Source organism: Hemiscyllium ocellatum, chromosome 11 (genome assembly GCF_020745735.1).
Source record: "Hemiscyllium ocellatum isolate sHemOce1 chromosome 11, sHemOce1.pat.X.cur, whole genome shotgun sequence".
Taxonomy (NCBI): domain Eukaryota; kingdom Metazoa; phylum Chordata; class Chondrichthyes; order Orectolobiformes; family Hemiscylliidae; genus Hemiscyllium; species Hemiscyllium ocellatum.
Window position 1 is genome coordinate 17,653,461 of NC_083411.1, and position 22,019 is coordinate 17,675,479.

Below are 22,019 nucleotides of genomic sequence, written 5' to 3' on the forward strand. Positions count from 1 at the left end.
CTGTAAATGGAGAAGCAGCGGCGCTTGCTGTTTACCTGAAAGAAAGCTGCCCACAAAAATCTAGCGATCTCTGCGATGCAGATGTTACCTAGCACCTTAAATCTGGTCTCAGTTCAGGCCAATGCTGGGGGAATAAAGCAAATACTACCAATTAACACAAGTAGCTAATCACATTTAAGTACTCACACAGTGGAAATCAGGAAATTAAACACTTTATTTTTCACTTCTAAATTGTCAGAACAACATAAATGGTAATCTTATCTTTGGATTAATTAGAAGTTAAACAAGTATCAAGATGTTTTAAAAGTATGAACTGTTATAATAGTGGAGCAATTTGCCACTAAAATAGTTTTTCCAAGGCCAATTGGGGTGTTCAACATTAACTATGAAGTTGGTGCGCTGTTCAAAACCCAGTGACACTTTATTCAACAAACATATTTAGGGCTTTTGCAGTAAGACAAACACTGTAAATATCTGGGTTTTTATCAATCCACTGATTATTTATGGATTGTACTCTAGGGAGCAATTTGACAAAACACCCTCTGGAGGATTGGATACTCTACTCTGCATGTGTACAAACTGTCAAAGTTGCTGTCACTTTCAATGGATTAATTACGGTGAAAGCTGAAAGCTTGGGCTAAAAGCTCGAAGTTTGGGAAGCCACATGTAAATGTTGGTAAAGACCTGAATAATTAACCAGATAGAAGGGAACACTGAAGAATTGCCTTGCATTTTCCATATATCAATAAGCACTTTACACTGCAAGTTTAACCTTTTAGGCCACAGCATAGCAATGTGAATCCTCAAATCTTCAGATTATCTGTTTTTGTGACATCTTTCAGCTACTCCCAAGTTTAACTTCAATGGTTGTATAAACAATGGTGAGATCGAAGATCAAAGTTTGCATTACCATCAGTCAGGATGGGATTTGTTAACAATGAAGGCTGTTTGAGATGTCTGATCTATTCACTGTTAGAATCAGAGTATCATGAAGAATTCCATCCTTCCTTGGACTAATTGATTTGAATGTAATACAAATGAAAGGTAATCTGTCAAATAAGGTATTAATAATTTTATCATTTTACAGCAAGTTTGCAATGAACTGAAGTTATTTTATAAAAATGTAGAAATCTGTTAAGTATACAATGCTAACATTAAATTTGAACCAACTAAAGTAACAAAGACAATGAATTTAACATCCATGGCTCAATTATACACTTTTTAAAAAGAAAAATTATAAAATGCTAGAAACTGAAAACAGGGTAGAAACACATAGCAAGTCATTTAGCTTCTAAAAGAAAATATATTAATATTTCAATCATGTATTTGAAACAATTACCTCTTCTTCAATTGACCTGCTGTGCATTTAATGAATTTCTGGTTTTAAAGACCATACTATAAGCGGCTTTCTTTTTTAAAAAAAGGTCTCTATTTTTCTTCCTTTCCTTTAGTTTTTCTGTGAACCATTTCTCTGAAGCCAGACAGGATCTTGTTTTCCCTCTTTAATCGCTCCTCCTTGTTAAACGAAGCCAAAGCCCTTTTCTCATCTGCACTGTAAATCTGGTTCTCTTTACGTAGACGCACAGCCTCCATACGGCGATGTCTGCACACAAAAAAAAATTAAACTCAAGTCAGAAGTTAACTATATTAACCTAACATCAAGATCATATCTCTGTGGACTTTAAGAACAATGCAGCAATTTAGAAGGATACCTCTAAGTTTTTGGGGTGTAATTATTTTCTACATTAAAAATGTCTACATTCTAGCTGATAAGTTTTATCCTTCAGCCTTTTATTCAATATTCTAAACTGTGTATATTACACAAATTTTTAAGAGAATCAATAATTTTATGCCAAACATTTATAATGCAATGCACCATGTTCATTGCAAAATATCTATTTTAAAACACCCCCAAAAACTATTTCTGAACAGAAGGAGCAGCACAGAGTCACAGGCAGAATTGTCTAAAGTTTCATTTGATATTTTATGGCATTACTATCACTGAATACCTATTTATTATCACCTTGATTGGTCAAAAACAGAACTAGATCAGTTACCTAAATACTGTAGTTACAACACAGCAGGTCAGTGACTGGGAGTTCTACCATGAGAAACTCGTTAAAGCCTGTCCACCAACTTAACATGAATCATTCATGTGGGATGGAATACTTTCCATCTTGCCTGCAAGAGTACAGCTCCAACAACACTCAAGATGAAGAATATCATCCAGGAGTCTACGTAATCATCACTCCCTCCAGCACTGATGCACAGTGGCAGCAGCATGTACCATCTACAAGATTCACTTTAATAACTCAATGCTCCTATGAGAATACCAAACACCACCTCTACCTTTACCACCCAGAAAGACAAGAATGACAAACCACGGAAATACCTCCAACTGGAGACTTTCTTTCAAGCCACATACCTATCAGGACACAGAACAACATAACTGTTCTTTCACTCTCACTGGATCAAGATTATGGAACTCGCTAATAGCACTGTAGGTGTACCTGCACTGAATGGACTGCAGCTGTCCAAGAAAATGACTCATATCTTCTCAACAGCAATTATGATGGGCTACAAATGCTGCCCTTGCCAGTGATGACAATATCCCATGAAAGAATGAGAGAGAAAATGTCAAGGTGTTAACAGTGCACAACATCGTAGTATTTCTCTAATCATAGCCTTCTCCTTTGTTATCAACAAGAACAAATATATTTGCAAAACAGAGCATTTTAAAATAAGAAAGGGGGCCATTCGGTCCTTCAAGCCTACTTCACCATTCATTGAAGATCATAGCTGGTCTTCTACCACATCTACACCCTCCTGCACTAACACAGTGTCTCAATTCCCTAAATATCCAAAAATCTGATAATTTCCGATTTCAACACCCTCAATGAATTAGCAGCCATAGATTATAGGAATAGAGAATTAAAAAGAATTAACTTCAAGTGAAGAAACTTCTCATCCAATTCCTAAATGGCCTAGTGCTTATTCTGAGATTGTGATGCTTGACCTTAGACTCCCCAGCCACAGGAAACATCCTTTCTAACACAGCTTTAAGATTTCTACATACATAGGCTTAGTCTATTCAAGGGGTTGCTTAGCTCAGTTGGCTGGATGGCTGGTGTTTGATGCCAACCATGTGGGTTCAATTCCCACACTGGCTGGAGGTTACCATGAAGGACTCTTCTTCTCAACATTTCCCCTCACCTGAAGCATGATGACCCTTTAGTTATAACACCACCAGTCATCTTTCTCTAATGAGAAAGCAGCTCCATGGTCTGGTAGGACTATGGCAACTTTAACTTTTAGTCTATTCAACTTCTCCTCGTGGAATAAGCCTTTCATTCCAGTGAACCTTTGCTCCACTCATAAAATAAGTGCAGTCTTCATTAAGCAAGGATAGTCAAAGCAGACATGGTCTCACCAAGACTCTGCAATCGCAGTAACATTTCCTCACTCTTATCCTCTAACCTCTTTGTAATAAAGAGCAACATATCTTGAGTTTCCCTGATTGCTTTATGTGCCTGCATGTTGAAGTCATGTTTCATAGACAAGGACACACAGATTCCTCCGAGTTGGTATTACACAAATCTGTCGTCCTGATGCCTTAATTGGATAGCATTTATACTTATGACTTAGTTTAAACCGAAGCCTGCCAGTTACTAGAATCATCAGTGGGAAAGAAAAATCAATACTGATCTGGCTATTGTTTTGCCAATTTAAGTGAATTCAGAGAAAAACTATTCAGATTATTAACTGTATCTGAATTGTTACTTCAGCTTCTTGTGAGAGCCTTTCCAGAACCCCCTTTCTCCAATTTTGCTCTCTCCTGTATACAGTTTTGCACTTTCATGCTATCTCCTCCAAAAGAGTGTTGATCATGTGTGAGCTGAAACAATAGCAGGCTCCAAAAATGAGATCTCAGGGGAAATCTTAATTAAACCCAATCCTAATTTTACCTAATGCCTGCAAATAAACAATTCTGACTGAAGCAAAAACTCTATTAACTTCTTTGCCAAAGCATCTGTGTCAAAGTCAACTAAAAGATCCTCTCCTTTGACCAATGATTTGGAAATCAGTTTTGGATTGAAGATGCAACATGTGAACTTTCTGACTGGTTTCACCTTACTACTTACTATGTTAACCAACTAAATTACTGGTTCTCATCTTAGTTAGAGTGCAGAATCTAGATTAGAGTGGTGCTGAAAAAGCACAGCAGGTCAGGCAGCATTCGAGGAGTAGGAAAATCGATATTTCAGCAAAAGCCCTCCCAAAACATTGATTTGGAATGCTGCCTGACCTGCTGTACTTTTCCAGCACCACTCTAACCTAGACTCTGATTTCCAGCATCTGCAGTCCTCACTTTTGCATAGTTATACTGCAGTTCATTTACAAGGTCTTTCACTGCCACCTATTTGCATAAGAATTTGTACACCATATCAGGTCTGAAAACTTGTCTACTTTCATGCATTTGTGACAGTTTGGCACCAAAATATCCGGAGTAGCGGTTTCTCCAGGTATACATTGGAGGGGGCAGTTTTATTCTTGTTTTACCAGGGGAACATACTGAAAATAAAAAGCTTGACTGGTAACTGTGCATCAGACACCTTCCTTTCCCCACTGTTTCATAGATTTAAAACACCATCGTCAACTGCTCTGGGTGATCGTTTTCTTACCTGCTGCCACTCATTACGTAACCAGACTGTTCAAAGGCAGCAATCTGCTCACTCGTCAGACCAATTTCACCTCTTCTTGGAATACGCTTCCCGGCTTTCACGTACTCAGCCATGGCAGCACCTTCACCGGGAAGCAGAGCATGACCGTAACTAGAAGAGAAAGTCAATTCAGTTTATTAGCAATATAGCTAACACGGGCATGCAGTATGGCACAAAACCACTTTTACAAGGAAATACCTTGGCTTTTCATACACTAAAAACAAGGATGTGGGAAGATTTCACACAGATATGAATGGCCAAGCCAATCAACTAATTAAAGAGGAAAAGGAACAGGAGTAGGGAATTCAGCACCCCATATCAATTCTTGCATTCAACGGCTGTTCAGGATCTTAATTCCATTTATGCAATGTGGCTCCACAATCCTCAATTCCCATGTGTAATAAAAGTCTATCAAACACATATGAAATATGCAATATGAAATTAGAGGACTTGTGCATTACTCAATGGAAATGAATCCCAATTGATTAACTAGCAACTGAATCAACTACATTTATGACTTGAAGGTTGATTTCTGATCGATCACTAAATGTTACTTGGTATGCTGCTGAAATATTCATTATGCTATGAAGCTATGAGAATGGAAGGTCTTAATACACAAGAACATATGAATTAGGGGCTGAAGTAGGCGATTCAGCCCCTTCGACCTGCTTAATAATTCAATAAATTCATGGGCTGATCTGCTTGTTTTGAATTCCACTTTGCCAACTATTGTTATGCAAGGGAATCAATCTGTCTCTGCCTTGAAAATATTCAATGATCCCACTTCCACTGGCTTCAGTAGCATCCAAAATCATACAACCCTCAGAGAAAAGAAATTCTCTTTATCTCGAGCCTAAAAAGGCAACTTTGATCTTAAAAAGAGTGGTCCCTGCTTCTGGACTCATTCAAAAGAGAAAATGTCCTTTCCACATCCGCCCGTCAAGAGTATTCAGGATTTTACTCACTTCAGTCAAGTCATCACTCGCCTTTCTGAGCTCCAATAGAAACAATCCCAGCCTGTCCAACCTATCCTCAACATGTCAACCCACTCATTCCAGGTATTAATCTTGTAAACCTCCTCTGAACTGCTACCAAAGCAAATTAGATCTTTGCTGCGTGTGGGGCTGTCTGATCTCTCCTGATGGTTACATATATAGCAATTGCAGTAGACCGTTAAGCTGAATAAAACTAATTCATGAGGTTTGTTGTTTCTATAAGAAGAGGGTGAAGATGACATATTTATTTAGAGTCCAATACATAGTATTGGTCTTTTTCTGCCGAGAAAGAATGTAAATGCACTGGAAGTAGTTCAGAGAAGGTTTGTTAGACTATTACCCATGACAGATGTGTTGCCTTGCAAAGAAAGGTTGGACAGGCTGAAATTGAGAAGAGTAAGTAGTCACTTGGTTGAAATAAAATCCTGAGGGGTCTTGGCAGGGCAGATTTGAAGAGGATGGTTCATCGTTTGAAAGAATCTAGAACTAGGGGTCACTGCTTAAAAAAATCTGGGGGCTTCCATTTAAACAGATATAGCAAACTTTTCTTTCAGAAGGTTATAAGCATTTGGAACTCTCTCCTTGAAAATATAGTGGAAACAGAATCCTTGAATACTTTTAATGCAGAGGAAAGAGATACTTGTTAAACAAGGGGTTGAGATGTTATTAGGGATAAGTGTGGATGTGGATTTGAGATTGCAATCAGATCAACTTTATGGAATAGCAGAACAGTCCTGATGGGCTGAAAGGCGTACTCCTGTTCCTGATTCACATGAAAAGCCATTCATTTAATGGTTTAATTTTATTCAAAAGAAGGAAAGGTTGCTTACTTCAAAGGTTTGTCATCATCTTGTGCAGATTGTTGCATGGGAGCTTCGGGTCCGACCACAACATCTTTATTATGTGCACCTTCACAGTGAAAATATATTTATAATCATTTTTGTGATGACTGCATGTTCTTTTAAGACATGCAGAAGCTAGTAAATTAAACTATACATTTAACTTCTGCAAATCAAGGTTAGGAAAGATAGTTGATTTTATAAAGTTCAGCATTTTATTTAAATAAATATGAACTGCACCAAAGAATATCATTTAAGACAAAATGAGAATGATCATTAATGAAACATAGGGTTTTTGAAAGACTTTAATTGGACATGTCTAGACTAACTAAAAACTTACATGTTTTTTCTACCCAGATAGCTTCATTATTTGCATTCTCTTCTTCAGATTCTCCACTGCTAGATTCGGATATCTTCTTTTTGTTCTTTTTCACTTTCTTTTGCTTCTTCCTGTTAAGTTAGGTACAGAATTAAAAACAAAACCTACTTTGTCGTCTCTCCCTCATCATCATTCTTCAAGTTAAAAAGGGGGAATTAGGGTTGGGGAATGGGGTAGTACACTTAATTGAGGACAAAAATAGACCCTTTGGTCTGACTCATCTGCACCGACCAGTCATCCTAATCTGATCTTGTCCCATATCCCTCACAACCCTTTCCATTCATATACCCATCCATTGGCCTTTTAAATCGTGTAACTGTATCCACCTTCGATAGTTCCTCTGGCAGTTCATTCCATATGTGCACCACTCTCTGTGTGAAAAAGTTACTCCTCCTTAGCTCCTTTTTAAATCTTTTCTCACTTACCTTAAAACTATGGTCTCTAGCTTTGGACTCCCCCACCCTAGGAAGACGACTCTGTCCATGCCCCTCATGATTTTACGAACATCTATAAAAGGTGACCCCTCAACTCTGACATTCCATGGAAAAAAGCCTCAGCCTATTCAGCCTTTCCATATAGCTCAAACCCTTGTAAATCTTTTCTGCATCCTCTCAAGTTAAACAACATCCTTCCTACAGAACCTATTTAGAATTTTATTTACAAGAATTTACTTTAAATTACTGGATTAGAAATTTTGGCTTCAGTCAAAAGAAATTCTAATTTATTAACTCCTTAAAATTCTGTGACTAGAACTTGAAAGATTTATAAATTTTTCTTCTAATCTACAAGTTGCTAGGAATTCTATCTCAGAAAGTAAATTCCTTTGCAGAGCTTCGTATTTCACCAAATTTTATTAAAACTGAACCTTGTTAGTACACTGCACACTGAAAAACAGAAGAAAGATGCAGTGTATATTGATTATTAATAAATTAAATGTGAAACAGATTAACTTTTATTTGTTTAAGCAGATAATGACTGTCTATGACAAACTAGATGTTTACTTTTTGTGGGATTTCTTTTTCTTCTTTTTCTTTTTGTCTTGATCTGAAAAAGAAATCAGAAATGTGTAATAAATAATTGGTTCAAAATCAGGATAATTATTCAAATATTTAGCAAAACAAACTGCAGTCTTAATTCATAAATGATATAATCTATTGCATCAGAATAAAGAAAGATAATCTTATCTGATAAAAATAAGAGCAAAAGTTTAAAGTTAGGTAACATATTGCTTAGGTCGGTGAAGAAATTATTGAGCTGCTTATCACCCAGCTTCCAACAATTAAAAAAGGACCACACAATTTTGGTCAAAGGTACACAAAAATGGAGATACAAATCTAACCCAGTAAAATTGGCTTTGTGATGCCCAGTTTTTGCAGTATTTTATTAACAACTTCATTTGCTATTGCATTCTTGAACATCTTACCCCGCTGATAAAATGTCTGTTATGTACTCAATTAAATCTTTATATGCATCATTGTAGTAGAAAGTTTATAGTAGATTGAAATTGATCACGATCCTAGGCTGTCCTGAAATGCTTCTATGTGTAATAATTTACAAATGAAGTGATCATTTTTGTAAAATGCCTTCAGAGAAACAATTTTTCCTAAATTTCTTAGATATCTACTAACACAGAACACTTTTTTTTCCCCAGTAGTTGCATTACTCTAATCTCTATAGCTGTAATCTCCTCTCAAGTGCAACCCTTCTAAAACTCTGCTCTCCTCAATTTGGGTCCCTTGGGTATACTTATAGAGTTAAAAAAACATGGAAACAGACTTTCGGTCCAACTCGTCCATGCTGAACGAGTTTCCCAAACTAAACTAGCCTGACTTGCCTACGTTTGGCTCATATTCCTCTAAACCTTTCCTATTCATGTACCTATCTCCAAATGTTTTTTAAATGTTCTAACTGTACCTGCACCTACCACTTCCTCTGACAGTTCATTCCACATGCGAACTATCCTCTGTGTGAAAAAATTGCCTTCACATCCTTTTTAAATCTTTCTATTCTCACCTTAAAAATACGTCATCTGGACTCCCCCACTTTGAGGAAATTACCTTTGCTACTCACCTTATCTATGCTCCTTAGGATTTTATAAACCTCTATAAGGTCACCCTCAATTTCCTATGCTCCAGTGAAAAAAGGCCCAGCTTATCCAAATAACTGAAATCCTCCAGATCCAGCAACATCCTGGTAAGTGTTTTCTGAACCCTCTTCAATTTAATAATATTTTTCCTATAGCTGGATGACCAGAACTGGACATAGTATTTCAAAAGCGGCCTCACCAATGTCCTGTACAACCTCAACATGATGCCCCAAATTCTATACCTGATGGTCTGAGCAACGAAGGCAAGTTTGCTAAATGCCTGTCTTTCTGTGATGCACGTTTCAAAGAACTATCTACCTGAATCTCTAGGTGTCTCTTTCAAACAACACTACATAGGGCTGTCCCATTAAATGTATAAGTCCTACCTGTTTGTAAGTTTGTCCTAATTAAACTCCATCTGCCATTCCTCAGCCCATTCACCCAACTGATCAAGATCCCTTTGTAATCTTAGATAACCTTCTTCACTGTTGACTATACCAACAATTTTGGTGTCATCACAAACTTATTAACCATGCCCCCTAAATTCTCATTCAACTCATTTATACAAATGTCAAACAAAAATGGAACCCTGCGGATCACTGCTGGTCACACGACTCCAGCCCAAAAAACAACTCTCCCCCACTACCACCCTCTGTCTCCTATTCTGAATCCGATTGGCAAGTTCTCCCTGAATCACGTTTTTTTTTAAGGTGCCTACCGTCTGTAATTCCCTCCCAGGATCTCTGTCTCTCTACCTTGCTTTCCTCTTTAACACACTCCTTAAAACCCTCTTTGATTAAGCTTTTGGTCACCTGATCTAACATAGAACATAGAAAAGTACAGCACAGAACAGGCCCTTTGGCCCACGATGTTCTGCTGAGATTTAATCCTAATGTAAAATATAGTAACTTAACCGACGCACCCCTCAACTCATTGCTATCCATGTGCATGTCCAGCAGTTGCTTAAATGTCCCCAATGACTCTGCTTCCACCAACACAGCTGGCAATACATTCCATGCATTCATAACTCTGCGTAAAGAACCTACCTCTGACGTCTCCTTTATACCTTCCTCCTAATATCTTCAAAACATCTCCGTATTTGGCTTGGGTTACAGTTTATTTTGTAGTTCTCCTATGAAGGACACTGGAATATTTTATGTCACGGATACTATTTCAATATAGCTGTTGTTGCAACATCTTACCACTTTCATTTTCACTGTTAGAGTCTGATTCACTTTCTTCTGAATGCTTATGCTTTCTTTTCTTTGATTTCTTCTTTTTATTCTTCTTTTTTTTCTTTTTTCTCTTTTTCCCCTCTGTATATAAACCATTTGAAATCACGTAGATTACTTCTTTGTTAGTTACTTGTGCAAAATCGTAGTGTTACTTTGTTGAGCAATACCAAACCCCACCAAACAAAAATCATTGATTGTCCACAGTTGGGTGTTGGTAGTCCTGTTGTAACAATGACTTTAATTCAGTGAGTAACTGAGCCAAACAGACTAGGAAGGTCAGAGATTTGAAATCTAGTCTGTTGTTTGTTGTTTCAATGTGGACCTCAGTTTCATTAATTTGGGCAAAGAAAAATCAACAAGATTCTCACTTGTGAACACTATCCTACTGGAAAGGTATGAGTGTGATTATGAGGGGAAGACAAGATCATGCTTAACTAGCCTGCATTCTACAGAGATTAAGTAGCTAATGCATAGTCAAGGTTCATGTACAAATAAATGATATTTGGGCTAAGTATTAAAGGGTGCCTGTGCCAGAGCACTGTGTTCCAGCAAAGAGTCACCATTTTTTGGGTTGGGATCACAGGGGTGGTGATGGTCAGAGAAAGAAAGTCGTGACAGAAGCAGTTTGTATTGATATTTAGGAAACACTGACAGAAACCAAAGTTGCTGATTAATATTTAAAATTACAAATCCTAACATTTAATTTACACCTGGGCTACTAAGCACTGGTTTCCACAGGTCTTATTTAAGGAAAAAAAAGGCAACTTTAACATTGTAAAATGAATAATTTTAAATTATTCAGTCATATGAAGACAGTTTCAGCATTAAAATAGTATCTGGAAAACACGTGTGCAATAGCTATCATAAAAATTAAGTTTCCTATTCATCATACAACTAGTTTGAACGTTTGATGGCTTGCCTCCATGACATACTTCTAACCAAGAATAAACAAACAAAAACAAAGTAATTTCAGGTATGTTTTAAAATCTCTATATGGCCTTGTTCCTCTTTTCTCTGAAATCTTCTTCAACCACCACAATCTTTCTTTAACTATGACCCTTTGAGCATTCCCCAATTACAACTGTTCCATCATTGTAGCTGCGTCTTCAGTTATCCTGCTTTTCTCCTTTAAGTTGTCTCTTGAGCCTTGCTTTTGGTCATCTCAGCAAATGACTTCTTATGTGACTCATCATCATTGTTTTAGAATGCACATATGCAGTGTCTTGGGATGTTTCATTTCATTAAAAGTGCTGTATAAATACAAATTGTTGTGTGAACCCACCAGGATACAGTGACATAATGGTACTAATTGTGACTGATCAGAGTTGAAATAGGAAAGAGAACGCTGTGAATGAATCGGTCAGATTGGCAGATCAGTGCCAGATGGAATTCAACCCTGAAAAGTTTGAGGTGATGTACTTCAATGGGCCAAAGGACCTCTCGCATGATGTATGATTCTGTGACTTTATTACTCTATAACTACGTTATATTATTTAAAAATGCTCCAGTGTCATGAAGACAGATCAGAAGCCCAAATTACTCATAAATATATTGAAGTGTTGGATAAGATGTGCTCTCTTTTAAAAAACAAAATCTCCAAGCTACGTTGGGCAGACAATGTGACTTCTACACAGAGAATTAACTGACAGCTGAAAAGGTTGCTTGTTTAGAACTTCTGGAGTGCTGTACCTTGCCGAGGAAAATTCAAAGAGAAAGAAAGACTTCAAAGCCAGAGGTGCTAAGCCACTTAACTATCTGTTTGCCTGCTAAGAACATCTCCTAAGTCATATATTCCAGATGTGCACGTCAAAATACAATTATGGTTTGCCCTTCCAGCAATGTACCAAACAGGGATTAAAAACTAAATATGTTAGTAGCACGTATGTGTTAGTGTAATGCGAAAGACAGCTTGTGGACAGTCATTCGAATACTGCAGCGAAGGTAGAAAATAAAGATATGTCCCGCTGAGTGCTGGAAGCCACTGTCGAAAAGGAAACAGGACAAAAAAAAATTCAGCTAACCTGCAAGGCCAAGAGTCTCAATCAACCGATTACCAACGTCAATGAGACTGGCATCACCTAACATAATGTCTTTGGAACTCCACTGTTCACAAACAACCCAGAGACTGATCCTGCATATCTTAGCTTTTTTCAGACTCACTTCCTATTCGTAATCTGTGCGCATACGTATGGCATTATTATTTATGTTTAGTAGGTGATAAACTAATTCTTTAACACAATAAAGCCAGGTTAAACTAGGTCCTCTAAAAATATAAATCATTTGGTCTAGGAGAAAGGCATTCACAAGCGAGGGGATTGTTTTTAATTAATCTTGTTGTGACCAACTGTGATGACGAGTGAATAAAGAAGGTGAACCCATTTATCCTTCCTTGTCTCGGAGTATAACTAATCGGTGTATCCTGTCTCGAACTGTAATGAATTGGGGAACTTACCCAGGGATTAGTCAGAACAAGTGTTTAAAGAGCTGAAAAGCTGAAACGGACACACACATCAAATGCACGACCCGATTATGGACTGCTATGTACAGAACAACAATCAACTTCTAAAACAAAACTAAATTGAAGCACTTGATAACATTATAAAGAAGCTGAAATCTAGCATTAAGAATCAAGTCTATACTTTGGGGTACTGGCTTGAACCTTTTGAAAATTTCTTTTTCATTAGAGGCACTCTACCAACTAAGTAGCTTGCAAACTGCTCAATGTGTTCTGAATGTAAAATAGCAGAGCGCAGTTACCTGTCAATTTCTATTAACCATGATGAGGGCCGATTATAAATTTCCTTAAAATATGGTTATTCTTAAAACATTACCTTCTGCACTGGAATCAGAACTGCTGCTCTTGGCTTGCTCACCCTCGACTGGAGTATGCTCATCAGAGCTAACAAACAAAAAAGTAAAATCACACTCTTTTCCAAGAGAAATCTCATGTTTACTATTTATTTACACTGAAATACATGGAAACCTGATCATAAGTTGAAGAAATTTTTCAAGCAGCTTACTTCAGAAACATTTAAATGCTGAAATAATCTGTGTATGCTGCATAACAAAGGAACATCCTGGCAACATGTTTTTCAAACAGTTGTCTTTGAACCACTTTATTAGTTTTGGACCAACAACTGCTTTGTGGTTTCAGATCAGGTTTCAATAAACCCAAATATTTAAATATAAATTATCTCAAAGTGACAACCTAAGAATGATAAAATTAATCTGTCAACGTATAAATTGTAAAAAAAAATTGCATTTTAATCCGGTGACAGTAAAAAGGGTACTTACTCTGGTTCTGGGACCTTTGGAGACAGCCCCCACAATTCAGGTGCCCCAAGTTCTCCAATTCGCTCTCTTTCCTTCAGCCGCCTGCAAGAAACACACAAAAACAGGGGACTACTTGTTAACTGAGTGAATGCTTCCTTTTAAATAATTACTTGGTAGTGCAAACATAGACATTGCTGAAAAGAGACCAGATGTTGAAGCTAAAAGATCTGAAACAAAACCAAATTGCTGGGGAAAATTAGCAGGTTCGGCAACATCTGCGGACAGAAAGCAGAATTAATGTTTTGAGTCAGTGACCCTTCTGCGAAAAGGTTTTCAGTTTATCTACTGGAAGACTGTAGCAGTGAGGCAGCATTGCTGTTCATGCTCAACTGCCAGCAAGCATTCAAAAAGTATATCCACCATTAGATATCATACTGCAAACAGAAATTATTGATGAAATAATCTAGATTGTACCAAGAGTCTCTCAGGCTTGCGGAGTAATGTATTTGTGCATGTTACATACATTTGTCTAGAAGTGTTTTATGTGGGCAAAAGGAATTTGTACATACATAGCAACTTTCTCTTAAAAATAAATCAGAGATTGACAATCTCTGCTATATTCCCATGGCAACACTCTGACCAATTAGAATTTAAACATGGTCTGAGAATTAAGATAGACAGCTAATTTCTGTGCTAATAATAAAATCATAGCAGCCCTACAGTGTGGAAGCAGCCCATCGAATCCACACTGAACTCGGGAAGAGCATCTCACCCAAACCCACCTCCCAGTAAACCTGCATTTCCCATGGTTAACCCACCTAGCCTGTACATCCCCAGATACTATGGGGCAATTTAGTATGGCCAATAACCTGCAAGTCTTTGGACTGTGGGAGGAAACCAGAGCACCCAGAGAAACCCATGTCGATGTGGGGAGAATGTGCAAACTCCACCCAGTCACTTGAGGCTGGAATCAAGCGGGGTCCCTGGCATTGTGACACAGCAGTACAAACCACTGAACCGCCCTTGAAGCCACCCTGATGACCTAACAGTTGGATCCATATTCTCATGCTGTATAAAATTTCCTTCTTTTTTTCCCCCCCAAGTCGGTTTCCTATAGCTTACTTCTGATGAGCACAAGATGAAATGTCAACTTGTCTTCTTTTAGCCATAATTAAGTTTCCACATTGCTTGGAAATAATCTAGTGATCTGAAGACTTGAATACATTTTTTGAAAAGGGTCTTCACTTGCCCCATCCAAATTGTTTTCCTCAAACTGAGAAGTTATCAGGGAGCTCAAAGTCTCACCCTTGGCCATTAGTCACATGATGGAATGCCAGTTATGAAAAGTTGAGAAATGATATATCCGAACAAAATTAATAGTCACATGGGCAAACGTGGGTTAATTATGGAAAGCCAGCAAGGATTGGTTAAGAGTAAATGGTTATTTCATTAATTTGCTCTAGTTTTTTGGATGAGTTAACAGAGAATAAGGATTATGCTGATAAGCAAAATTTCCAAAAGACATTTGTAAGGTGCCACAGAATTATCAGCAAATAAATCAGACATTGCAACATGGATGTGAAATTAGCCAAGTAACAGGAAAATCAAATGTAGTCAGTGGTTTTATTTTTGGGTTGGAGGAGGTTTATAAGTGGAGTTTCCCAGGAAGCAGTGTTAGGATACTTGCTTCCTGATACATATGAATAACCTAGACCTTGGGTAAAATTTCAAATATACAGATGATATCAAATTTGGAAGTACAGTAGTATGAACCATGAGAAGAATAATTTATAACTTGAAGGTGGCAAGACAAGAGAAAGCAGAAAGCACTTCTATGCTTTATCAAAAGGATCTTGGGGAGCATAAGGAAAGCAATTATGGTAAGCCCTTATAACACAATGGTTTATCCTGAATTGGAGTTCTGTTGTATCCATTCTCGCCACCATTCTTTAGGGAGGATAAGAAGAAGGAGGCACAGAAGAGATACAGGGAGGTAATAGCCTAATGGCATTATCATTAGACTATTAATCCAGAGACCTAGGTAATGTTCTGAGAGCCTGATTTTCAATTCCACATGACAGATGGTAGAACTTGAATTAAATAAAAATTGGGAAGTAAAAGTCTAATGATAACGCTAAAACATTATTGATTGTTGGAACAAACTCCATCTAGCCTAACCAGCAACACCCATATACCACGAATGAATAAAATAAAGTTACAGAATTTAGCTAGATCCATCAACTATGTTTCAAATGTAACTAGAAATGGCCAAAGTTGCCAATATACCCATAAATAATGAAAGAAGTCTGAATAAAATTCGAAGTCAACACGCAGTACCACACATGCCCATGCTTCTTCAACCTTCACCCCACTGGTGGCATTAGTTCCAAGAAGTGACAATGTATGGTTTCACACATATCTCTGTTAGAATTGTTGTGTGAAATGCTAACTCATCATTTCTATCCACAGATACCATGCATGACTTGCTAATTTTTTTTCCTTTTTTTGATCTTCAGTAAAAAAAATATGACCTTTCCTGCCAATGAATTGGGTAATCAGAGAAAGAGATAAGTAGTGTAACATAGTCAACTGTACTTGTTCTGAAATACATTGCAACAGATGTATCCGTTCTCATCTCTAGTAATCTGCTTTGTGCAGCTTAAGATGTTTCATTTTAATTAGCTATGTTTGATATATTGGTAAAGAAAAACAAACTGTACAGGGTGACAATTAGGCTCAGAGACACCTTTACAAAAATAACACCAAACAGAAGAGTGCTTATAAATCAGCAGGATTGAGAGAGAGAACAGAATGCTGATCACAAAAAAAAAGGAGAAACAGCATGCTTCAGAACAAAGAAATAAAATCAACTAAAGTCACCAGAACTAGCTACAATTTGAAGAACAGATTTGTGATTTACAGTCATCGGTCACTGACCATTCAGATGAATGAATCAAACTAACAGAACATTAACTGGGTGGCACAGTGGTTGGTACTGCTGCCTCACAGCGCCAAGGCCCAGGTTCGATTCCAGACTCGAACACTCCAGTTTCCTCCCACAGTCCAAAGATGTACAGGTTAGGTGGATTAGCCATGGGATAGGGTGGAGGGGTGCTCCAGGATGCTCTTAGGAGGGGCAGTGTGAATTTCAATGGTCCGAATGGCCTATTTTCACATTGTAGGGATTCTAATACACAAGTTCTCACATTTTTGCCTTTGAGCTTCACGGATTATATTTTAACTTACAGTATGTAGGAAATGGATGATACTTGTTCTTAAGAAAAGCTAGTTAATTATAGCTTTGTTTTATTTTTTAAAAATTAAAAACTTGCCAATGATAAAAAGAAGTGTGTGTGTATTCCCAGTAAGCAAACAGGTTTAATCTGGGGTTTTGGAGTCAAAAATGTTCACAAGAAAACTACACTGTTGCTTTGGAGGTTAGAGATTTAAATCCCACAAGCAAATACAGTCAAAACTCATGGAAGCTTAATCCTGTGAGCAATGGATTTCCCTGAAGTTGCTGATAAACTTACAAAGAAATAGGACAAAGTATCAGGATGGAGCTCGAAGCAAGGTTATCTGAGAAACAATATAACCAAGAAGTACAAAGGCACTAGGCAGTCTTGGTGGTTAGTTGGTCTACACCTTCAGAAGTCAAAAAGAACAAGTGTCAAAATGCACTGTGGGTTATCATTTGGACTTGGGCAAGCTCAGCTTAGCAGGTCCAAGCTCTTTTCAGTGAGGACATGCAACAGAAACTTACTGCAGCCAATAAGATATCTTTGCCTTAAAGCCTGGAAAGTGGCGGTTGAAGGAAGTGGCCTCCGGCAACAGCAGCAGCAAAGGCAGGATGAGGCGGACACAGCTCCAGCTCAGCCTAGGGTCCTCTGGTGAGTGAGGAACATGTCCAAGGCTGGGGTGGAGTCGGTCTGGACTCACAGGTGAGGCCAAGGCTCCAGGTACGCAGCTAGGCCTAGGCACCTGGAGGAGGAGAAAGGTTGTCTCAGCCTGGTGTGGCAGTCTTATCCCAGCATGGAGATCATTTTCATGTTAAGCATCCGGGTATTCTGGTACCCCGGCAGGCAGTCTCATCCAGGAGTGGCAATCTCAGCCCCACAGTGCAGTCTTCTTTGGCAAAGGCTTCTGGGCCATTCTTCCAGTGGCCCGATGTGGCAATCTCATACCGGAATAGTGGTCTCATCCTGGCGGCATCTTCAGGATATTCCATTATTGCTTAGTTGGGCTTCCCTGAGCTCAGAAGTTGTTAACTGAACTGTGATGAACTTTGTCTTAAATTTTACTTTTCAAAAAGATAATGTATGACTTCTGTTACTGATGTTGGCATTGCAGTGGGGCAACTTATAAAATTTGCCTGTATTTTTCACGTAGAAGTAAACGGGACAATAAATTTTTCCAGAAAAAAAGCAGATTTGAGGTCAGTAGCACAGACAGAATTTAGAAAAAGAAACACAAAAAAAAAATTGTCTATCAGCTTTGTCATAAGAGCATTACAACGCAAGAACTAGGAGCAGAGTAGGCAACTCAGTCCCATTAGCCCACTCCACTATTCACTATGATCATGGTTGATCTTATCTCGGCCTCAACTCCAGTTTCCACCCATCCTCCCATTCTCTGGAAATCTCAAATTAACCAAGTGAATGTCCTCTGAACTGCTTTCAATGTAACTACATCCTTCCCTCAAGTTACTAGGTCAAAACTATATAAAATACTCCAGGTGCAACCTCAAAAATGCCTTGTACAGTTGCAGCAACACTTTCCTACTATAATACTCTACTACTTTCACAATTAATGCCAAATCTCATTTACCTTCCTCATTACCTGCTTTACCTGCATACTAGTTTTCTACGATGCATGCAAAAGAACATTGAAATCCTTCAGTGCCAAAGCACTGTGAAGTTTCTCTCAATTTGCAAAATAAGTTATCTTTCTATTCTTTAAATTAAAATGTATAAAATTTCAAAGAAGAGTTAGTCCCACTATTAGACAGCAAAGTTTAAGTAATGGTCATTTGTTAAAAAGAATTTCTTTTATACTGCCCTGCCTGTTTTGGCAATTTCCTTGTACACATGCATCTGATTATAGAGCTAGGCCTAAGTAACAGCTTGTCTTGGTTTATTCTATCTCAACCTTCATTGTGAATTTTCAACGCCTCAACCAAATCTGCACTCAGCTTTCATCACTTTATGGAGAACAAAAGTCAGATTCTCCAGTTTTTCCACAATCTAGACTCAAACAAACAGTCTGTCAGGAATAACCTGACAGCATTCATGCCTTTGGGTCACAAGAATCCACATTCCAGTCCTACTCCAGAACCTTAGCACAAAAGTCAAGACTGACACTAAAGGGTTGCTTTGCTATTGGAGCTCCCATCTTCTTTCAGGTGAAATGTTAAACTAAAGCCCCCAATTGCCTATTAGGGTGATAATTAAAATATCCCATTGCACTACTTCGAAAACACCCAGCAACCATGTCCTGGCTAATAATTCTCTCTATATCAACAGATTATCTAGTATTATCACAGCATGTAATCCAAAATCTAAATGCAACAAATTGCTTGCTGAATTTCCTACACAATAGTGGATACACTACAAAGTGAAAAGCACTTTGTTCGCTATGAAATGTTTTGTGACATCTAGTGGTAATGAAAAGCACTGTGCAAATGCAGGCCTCTTTCTTACTTAATTATTGAAACTACTCTACTAAATCCCTCCAATACCCTCTCCAAAGCTCTCACCTCCTTCTTAAAGCGTGCTGCCCTGAATTGGACAAAATACTCCAGCTGGCACTGAACCAATACTTTATATAAGATTTGCACAAAAGCTTGGTTTTGTATTCAAGTCTCTATTTTAAAAACTAACAAACCCATATGTTTAATTAATTACATTGCCAACTTGTCCAGTCATAAGAGTCATGTAGCATGGAAACAGACCCTTGGGTCCAACCAATACATGCCAACCATAATTCCAAACTAAACTAAACTAGTCCAACCTGCCTGTGCTTGGCCCATATCTCTCCAAACATTTCTTATTCATGTACATGTCTAGATGTCTTTTAGATGTTGTAACTACACCACCACTTCCTCTGGAAGTTTATTTCACACATGATTGTGTGTAAAAGAAAAAAATTGCTTCTCATGTCGTTTTTAAAACTTTCTCCTCTCACCTTAAAAAAAGGTTACCACCAAATATTTGGGTACAGACATCTACATTAAAAATTTAAAACTTTTATTGCCTTCCCTAATTTTTTCTGTCATCATATTTTACTGTATTCAAGGTAGGATGAGAGATTTAGAAACTAGCTTTTCAATCATTATAGAAGTATATAACTTGCTTGAGAAAAGAGCTTTTAAAAAAATGGACAATTTCTAAACTATTCTATAGTTATAGTACAATGTGTAGGAGTTGTGAGTTTCAGCCTCACGCCAGGACCTGATGGCAATGGAAGGTGCGTTCATAACATTAAGACAGGTTCAGTACCAAACTACAAATCTTTCCAATACATGTACCAATGGCAGGTAATAAATACTGGATGGATTCCCGATCAGTCATGTATTGGGATGGAATTTCAGAGCTTATCTATAGCTCCATGTTGTCACAGCAGCTCAGATTTCCTGAGTGAACTGTAACACACCAGAAAACATTCTAATTCTAAAATAATTCAGGACCAGACCTGGCAATAAAAGCATTGTGTCTCTGCCGGAGTAAGTCTTCTTGCTCTTTTCCATAATATTCCATATGCAGCTTGTTGTAGTGCCCATGGTGTGAACGAGAAATTTGATCTCTTGATGTTGACCTAGAATGACTATGGTGTACACCATTTTGATGCTTGTGAGAGTTTGACCTTTCTCTCGACCTAGATCTGGATCTCAGCTTTTTGTCAACTGATGGAGATTTGCCATGTCCCGAATGGTGCCTGTTATATTTTGCCGGAGGACTTGGAGTTCTGCTGTCACTGCTGCTGTTATGCCGTTTTCTCTTTGGACTAACTGAAGAATCTGGACTGCCACTCCTTGATCGACGCACTGGAGGCATTGCTTAATATCAGTTTCAAAGAATGTTGCTCATTTATTTTCAATATCACCTGCAAAATAATACAATTTAAAATGTTCAATTACCATTGAACCACCAAACTTGGCAATTTATTTTTCTTCTGATTGTAACTATTATCTTATTGCTTATGAACTTCAAACACGTTAATTTACTATAGTTGTCAAGTCAAAAAATACATTCTAAACATATGTTACGTTTACTGCATTTACTTGCACCACTTAGTACAGTCGTAAATAAATAGATCATTATATGCAATTATTTAAAGGAATACAAGCTTAACAGGTCCAAGGTAACTCTGAATAATTCATTTACATGGATCTAGCAGGCAAACATTTTGAACAGTTGATGATATGTGTAATTTGCTGACATCTGTTAAATAGACCAATTCCCAAAGTTTATTTCGTAGAAAAAAAGTTGCTAATTTTGTTGAGATGATAATGTTGCTTCCCTCCACGTCCCCACAGAGATTACTCTTTGGAATGACTACACTTAATATCCCCCTGGCCTGAAGTCCGTCTGCTGCACTTGGTAATATACTTAATACTTATCAGACCTCATAACGAAATTTCCTTAACTAAATCATTCAATAAATTAACATTTGAAAAACCTATGGAAGACCAACTAAAAAAAAACTGTCTGAATATTAAGCACGATGGTGTCCACTTATAACTTTCTTGCTCTTTACCAGTTCTCGGGTTATTCGCTTTCAAGTTGTTGTTAAGGTTACCGCCACACATTTAAAGTTTATACTTTTGTAAAAACACAATTCTTCACATTACCTCCACAATCGCGGCGAACGGTTTGGATTATCTCTGTCCCGCTTGATTCAGGAGCCAGCAAAAAAGGTACTGAGCAGCCAGTATCAAATGGAAACCTGTCCCGCCTGCGAGCCGAGTGGTAGTGAAGGAAGAGGAATCCTGAGGTGGTAGCTGTCCGCCTCAGACAGACCCAGTCCGTCAACCGCTCTCACCGCCCACAGCTTCAAATGTTGGACTCGGACCCCCGGCCCTCCGACAATTCCTCCTTCTCGCTAAAAGCGGCGCGTCGTTTTCACAGCAACATATCGACAAACTACTCGATAAAAATCGTAGAGCGAGAGATGCGATGACAAACCACACAAATAAATTCACCTCTCGCATCAAAGTGACAACAACTGACACCCCCACCCCGCGCCGGAAGTGGCTGGGAACGTCACAGGTCAAAGGGCGCGACGTGTCGGATTCCGGCCCAGCCGCTTCTCAGGTCACGTGACAGGCGGGCGCACGCGCAGTCCGGTGCCTTCGCTGCCTCGTGCTCCACGTGCTCTGGACTAACCGACAGAAACAGAGCGAGCTGTCCACTGGAGGAAGGTGGAGTACCTTCTCCCCAAAGGTTTACAACCGCTTCCCCTCCTGCCTTTTGATTTGTCTGTTCCTGTACAT

The 22,019-nt window shown here is 38.2% G+C and overlaps 1 protein-coding gene across 1 annotated transcript; it reads right to left on the minus strand.

The window, feature by feature from the left end:
* Positions 1-198: 198 nt before the first annotated feature.
* On the minus strand, positions 199-21,777 carry nkap (NFKB activating protein). Its single transcript, XM_060832043.1, has 10 exons — positions 21,378-21,777; positions 20,219-20,629; positions 13,550-13,630; positions 13,087-13,154; positions 10,223-10,336; positions 7,936-7,978; positions 6,896-7,005; positions 6,547-6,625; positions 4,683-4,832; positions 199-1,603 (listed from the first exon to the last, which is right to left on the minus strand). The coding sequence occupies exons 2-10, from the start codon at positions 20,578-20,580 to the stop codon at positions 1,429-1,431; spliced, it is 1,182 nt and encodes a 393-aa protein (XP_060688026.1). The 5' UTR covers positions 20,581-20,629; positions 21,378-21,777; the 3' UTR covers positions 199-1,428.
* Between the last annotated feature and the right edge of the window lie 242 nt (positions 21,778-22,019).

Excerpts from the sequence above, each read along its gene's own strand:
- nkap (XM_060832043.1), bottom strand. The coding sequence starts at position 20,580 with ATGCCTCCAGTGCGTCGATCAAGGAGTGGCAGTCCAGATTCTTCAGTT. Across the intron at positions 4,833-6,546 it reads GATGATGACAAACCTTTGAA|TTACGGTCATGCTCTGCTTC; the intron begins GTAAGCAACCTT and ends TTTCTCTTCTAG. Across the intron at positions 1,604-4,682 it reads TACGTAATGAGTGGCAGCAG|ACATCGCCGTATGGAGGCTG; the intron begins GTAAGAAAACGA and ends TTTTGTGTGCAG.